The following is a 6,310-nucleotide window of genomic DNA, read 5'->3' as shown; positions in this document are numbered from 1 at the left end:
AAAAAAAAAAAAAAAAGAAAGAAAGAAAGAAAAAGAAAAGAGAAGGAACCATTGCTTTCTTGCTTTTCTTTCTTGTATTTAAAAAGATAAAAAAAAAAGGGGCTGCCATTTGGCCTAAAGTTGCTGTTTTTCTTTGCTTCCTATCTACCACATTGTCTCATATGTACGATTGTAGGCTCTCAGGGAATGTCTTAAGTAGGTGAATTTGTGAGTGGTCTTTGCTAGAAAGTGCAAACTTCTTACTTTGAATCCATTATTTCTAATGGGTTAACATAGAACAAGAGAGAATAAATGCAGGCAACTGATAAATGTCAGGAAAGGGCCAGGCACAGTGGCTTGTGCCTGTAGTCACAGCACTTTGAGAGGCCATGATGGATAGTTTGCTTGAGCCCAGGAGTTCAAGACCAGCGTGGGCAACATGACGAAACCCTGTCTTTCTAAAAAATAGAAAAATTAGTCTGATGTGGTGGTACATCATTCAGTAGTGGTCCCAGCTACTCAGGAGACTAAGGTGGGAGGATCACTTGAGCCTGGGAGATCAAGGCTGCAGTGAACCTAGATTGTGCCACTGTATTCCAGGTTGGATGGCAGAGGAAGACCCTATTTCAATTTAAAAAAAAGTCAGGAAGGATTTTTAATGGAGCTCTTCTTTTGTCTTAGTTTCTAGAAATATACATGTGACTCTTCTACTTCCATATATTTCAGGAGTGAGTTTGTTTTGTTTGTTCAACAGTTAATTAATTCAGCAAATACTTACCATTATAATTATGTGCAGGCACTGTTACCAAGTGTTTCACTGTTTTCATTAGCCAAAAGGGAGACAGCAGTTTAGCTGCTGCTAGTCTTAAGAGTATAACCTTGGATTCAGTCAACAATTTGATTTCTGTCATCTAACAGCCTCTCTTTCATTTGTTCATTTAACCAGCATTGAGTGTTGTGCCAGGTTCTGGGCCAAGTGCTGCAAGTATAAAGATAAATAAAGCGTTCTTTGGGAATGTTATAGTATATTGAGTGAGAGGTAGTGGCTCTGCACTTTTTAAAAATGCCATAATGCACCCAAGGATGCAATCTGTAGCAGTTGCTGAGTATGGCAGTGATTCTCAAATTGGTAAGGGTATTAATATCAGAATATAGGGTGAGAAGAGTATTTTTGGGAAAAGCCTACTAGGTGATTCTGATGCATACTTGTTATATTATCTTGGTGCAATCTCTGCTAACTGCAAGCCCCGCCTCCTGGGTTCAAGTGATTCTCCTGCCTCAGCCTCCTGAATAGCTGGGACTACAGGTACCTGCCACCACGCCTGGCTAATTTTTTGTATTTTTAGCAGAGATGGGGTTTCACCATGTTAGCCAGGATGGTCTCGATCTCCTGACCTCGTGATCCGCCCACCTTGGCCTCCCAAAGTGCTGGGATTGCAGACGTGAGCCACCACGCCTAGGCCCTCGTTCTCTTGATATTGATTTATATAGAGGAAATAGGATTGAGATCACTAACCCTTCCCTCTTTAATTGCTCGGTAACTTTACCCTAGTTCTGCTTTCCCTTTTTTGCAAAAATAAAAGTGACTTCTGTTGAGTAAAATAATGTAGCCACCTTCAGATGTGTCAGACTAGCTTATAAAACCAGGCATATTTTTTTAATCTCTCACTCTCATTTGGTTTGTGCTTTTGTAATTTTTCAACCTATATATGTGCCTAGAGTATTTTTTTGTAACGTGCAGCCACAGTGTGTCATTTAGACAAAAATGCTAGTGTATAATTATGCTATCAGGTTTTGGTTATATTTTTTCCCCTCATCTGTTCTAGTGAGTTTAGAAAAGTTTTTAGAGAGACCAATTGGGAATTGATATAGAGGTTCTTAGTTACTATGAATAAACACATTGTTTAAAAAAAAAACCACTTGTATGAAAGGTAATGTTCTTTTAGGTTGCAACATTTGAAATTGCTAGTTTTATAGGTAAAAAATGGTTACATATCATCGTTATTGTATGATGCATTCTAATGCTAACCTGAGCTCAGTTCTAGTTTGGTTTTGGTGCTTAAAGACTGAGTTGGAAAATCCCATTACTTGGATAGTAATGGTCCCCTTTTTTTTTTTTTTTAAGGCACTCAGTAAGTGGTGGCTGAACCTTTTATGGTAGGATCTGTACTTTTAATATGTTCTGATTTAGGGTTTGAGGAGAAAGAAGTCTCTAATTTTTTTTTCCTTATTTGAATCAGCATATTGAGAAAAGAGTGTAGCGAAGAGGAAGACTCATTTTCCTAGACCTAGCTATCTATTTGTTTAAAAAAATTTTTAATTTCGTAGATTTTAAAAGACACTGGTGTGATTATCTTTTTAAAAGGAAGCTTAAAATAAGTGTCATTAGTGATTAATTTTTTTTTTTTAATTAGGTCTCTGTTGATCTTGGATGATGTTTGGGACTCTTGGGTGTTGAAAGCTTTTGACAATCAGTGTCAGATTCTTCTTACAACCAGAGACAAGAGTGTTACAGATTCAGTAATGGGTAAGGATTATTCATTAACTTTTTAGTACCTTTATATTTAATTCAATTACATTTAAATATGTGGCATACCAAATTACTTACTTTGTCTTGTGATTTTTGTTTGCAGGTCCTAAATATGTAGTCCCTGTGGAGAGTTCCTTAGGAAAAGAAAAAGGACTTGAAATTTTATCCCTTTTTGTTAATATGAAGAAAGCAGATTTGCCAGAACAAGCTCATAGTATTATAAAAGAATGTAAAGGTATGGTTATTTATTTTGTTTATGAGGAGGTTATAGGGAGTTATATAATTTCCCTTTTATAAATTAAGCTAATGAATATGATAACTTAGCACATGAACATGTAAGAACTTTTCTGGGAGATTTAGTATTTTAGGTTCTTCTCTGATGTCTTAAATGGATACGTGATATTATGGTATTTATTTATTCATTAAAATAATATTTACTATCTACCCACAGTGTGTTAGAGACCACATTAGCGAGAGAAGTGAGACACAGATGTGACCTCTGCTGTCAGAGTTAAAAATATAGTGAGAATCAGATTTAAAACTTGTATTTGCTTGGGATTTTATAAAAATAGTATTCTAATTTGGTAAGTAAAAACTGGTGTCTTAATTTGCATTTTTCGTTAGTGAAGTTAAACTTTTTGCTTGTTTACTGAATATGTTTTAAGAAATTATCCTTGACTTTAAGAAATTATCCTTGACTCACTTTTCTTTTTTGATATAAGCATTTTTAACTTATTTCTAAATACTCTAAAAATTGAAACTATTAGCTCTTTGTCATATTTTTACAAGTATTATTTCCCAGTAAAACAATTTTTTAATGTAAAATTTATATATAGGATCTCGCTATGTTGCCCAGGCTGGTCTTGAACTACTTGCCTCAAATGATCCTCCTACCTTAGCCTCCCAAAGCGCTGGGACTACAGGCATGAGTCACCATGTCCAGTCTGTTTCCCAGTTTTTTGTGTACCTTTTATTTGTTATATTCTTTTGACATATAGAAGCTTAAAATTTTATACAGTCAAATCTATCAACTCTTAAAATTATTTCTTTCATTGTTGCTATGCTTGGAAATACCTTCTTTTTCTTCTTTTTCTTTTTTCTCTCTTTTGAGACGGAATCTCACTCTGTCGTCCAGGCTGGAGTGCAGTTGTGTGATCTTGGCTCACTGCAACTTCTGCCTCCCAGGTTCAAGCAGTTCTTCTGCCTCAGCCTCTCGAGTATCTAGAACTACAGGCATGTGCCACCATGCCCGGCTAATTTTTATATTTTCAGTAGAGATGAGATTTTGCCATGTTGGTCAGGCTGGTCTCAAACTCCTGACGTCAGGTGATTGCCCGCCTCGGCCTCCCAAAGTGCTGGGATTATAGGCATGAGCTACCATACCTGGCCACCTTATTTTTCATTTTGCCATCAAATAGAGACACAGTTTTGTTTGTTTATTTATTTTTTGAGACTGAGTCTCACTCTGTCGCCCAGACTTCAGTGCAGTGGCGTGATCTCTGCTCACTGCAACCTCTGCTGCCCAGGTTCAAGTGATCCTCCTGCCTCAGCCCCCTAATAGCTGGGATTACAGGCGTGTGCCACTGCACCCAGCTAATTTTTGTAGTTTTAGTAGAGACGGGGTTTCACCATCGTGGCCAGGGTACTCTTGAACTTCTGACCTCGTGATCCACCTGCCTCAGCCACCCAAAGTGCTGGGATTACAGGCCTGAGCCACCACACCTGGCCAGTTTTGTTTATTTTTGAAGAAATCTTACACTTAGGAAAAATGCTTGATTTGTAGTTATTACAAAGGGTGATGCATGTCCATTTTGAAAATGTGTGAAACTATAAAGAAAAAATAGAAATTATCCATAATCTGATAATTATTAGCATCATGAGAGTATTGCCTCCAGTCTTTTAGAACAAGGATTTTAAAAATTGAGATTATGTATACATAGTTTTGGATCTTGCCCTTATTTTTGAAGAGCCAAGGTCTTGCTCTGTCACCCAGGCTGGAGTGCAGTGACAAGATCACAGCTCACCGCAGGCTTGAATGTCTTGTCTTAAGCAGTCCTCCTGCCCCAGCCTCCTGAATAGCTGGGACTGCAGATACTCACCACCTACCTGGGTAATTTTTAAATTTTTTTGTAGGGACAGGGTCTCACTATGTTGCCCAGGCAGGTCTCAAACTTCTGCCCTCAAGCAATCCTCCCACCTCAGTCTCCCGAAGTGCTAAGACTAAGACGCATGTCACCACACCCAGCTGGACCTTACCCTTTTTTTTTTTTTTTTCTTTTGAGACGGAGTGTTGCTCTATTGTCCAGGCTGGAGCACAGTGGTGTGATCTTGGCTCACTGCAAGCTCCGCCTCCCGGGTTCACGCCATTCTCCTGCCTCAGCCTCCTGAGTAGCTGGGACTACAGGTGCCCACCACCATGCCCCACTAATTTTTTTGTATTTTTAGTAGAGGCGAGGTTTCACCACGTTAGCCAGGCTAGTCTTGATCTCCTGACTTTGTGATCTGCCCGCCTTGGCCTCCCGAAGTGCTGGGATTACTGCGCCTGGCTGACCTTACCCTTTTTATATATCTTGAGCATTTTCCCATGTTGTTAAATATTTTTTTGAAAAAAATTTACCAGTGGCATAATATTGATATATCTTAATTTATTCAACCACTTCTCTATTATTGGACATTGTTTACATTATTTAAGATTTTTTTCACCGTTCTAAGTATGCTGTGATGAATATCCTTAAATTTAATCATTCTTTTTTTTTTTTTTTCTTTAAGACAGGCTCTCACACTGTTTCCCAGGCTGGGATGCAGTGGTGCCATCATGGCTCACTGTAGCCTCAACCTCCTGGACTGAAGCAATCCTCCTACCTCAGCCTCCTAAGTAGCTGGTACTATAGGCACGTACCACCACACCTGGCTGATATTTCTAATTTTTATTTTTAGTAGAGACAAGGTCTCATTATGTTGCTCAGGCTGGCATATATATATATATACACACATATATGTATTTTTTTTTTTTTGTAATGACATCTTAGCCAGATTTGATCTATGTTATTTTGACTTAATAAAGATAATCAGGAACTTATTAAATTAAATCTTATTTCTAATTTTTTTTGGAATAAATATCTAGAAGTGAAGTCAAGAGTGATAAATACTTAAGGCTTTTGATAACATGCAGCAGAAATTGTTTCTTAGTAGTGTAAGTAAGTTGATTCTTAGTAGTGACAAAATAGGATGGTATTAGCACAGTGACTTCCTTTTTTTTTTTTTTAAAGGCTCTCCCCTTGTAGTATCTTTAATTGGTGCACTTTTACGTGATTTTCCCAATCGCTGGGAGTACTACCTCAAACAACTTCAGAATAAGCAGTTTAAGAGAATAAGGAAATCTTCGTCTTATGATTATGAGGCTCTAGATGAAGCCATGTCTATAAGTGTTGAAATGCTCAGAGAAGACATCAAATATTATTACACAGATCTTTCCATCCTTCAGAAGGACGTTAAGGTGCCTACAAAGGTAATGGGATCAATGATCCTTATCATTGGGTATTTATTGCATGTAAGCTTTGATATAGTACTGAGCATGTTGTTACAGAGAACCTTGGAAGAATAAGACCCAGGGGACTGAGGTGGTGGGGTGTTGCGTGTAGAAGTCCCTCTGCTGTTAGCCTCCATTAAGGGCTCTGTGTTGAACTCAGGAGTTAACCTATTTTTGTGGTTCTAGTGCAGCTGAAGAAGCATCTGACTTCTCTTTCTCTTTTCTATCTTGAGTAGTTGGGTTTCTTCTTAAGAAATGAGACATTCTTACTT

At 37.9% G+C, this 6,310-nt stretch overlaps 1 protein-coding gene across 5 annotated transcripts in view; it reads left to right on the top strand.

Moving 5' to 3' along the window:
* Positions 1-6,310, top strand: part of APAF1 (apoptotic peptidase activating factor 1) — a 91,074-nt gene that overhangs the window by 17,959 nt on the left and 66,805 nt on the right. For 4 of the 5 annotated variants that reach the window (XM_011992224.1, XM_011992223.1, XM_011992225.1 and 1 more), the window contains exons 5-7: positions 2,394-2,506; positions 2,613-2,744; positions 5,779-6,017. In XM_011992224.1, the coding sequence (XP_011847614.1) occupies positions 2,394-2,506; positions 2,613-2,744; positions 5,779-6,017 (484 nt within the window). The remainder of the gene's footprint in view (positions 1-2,393; positions 2,507-2,612; positions 2,745-5,778; positions 6,018-6,310) is intronic. The other variant, XM_011992226.1, reaches the window with a different exon arrangement.

The sequence above is a fragment of the Mandrillus leucophaeus genome, unplaced genomic scaffold, assembly GCF_000951045.1.
Source record: "Mandrillus leucophaeus isolate KB7577 unplaced genomic scaffold, Mleu.le_1.0 Scaffold408, whole genome shotgun sequence".
Taxonomy (NCBI): Eukaryota; Metazoa; Chordata; class Mammalia; order Primates; family Cercopithecidae; genus Mandrillus; species Mandrillus leucophaeus.
Note: the sequence above shows the minus strand (reverse complement) of the source record. Positions and strands in the feature narration are given on the sequence as shown.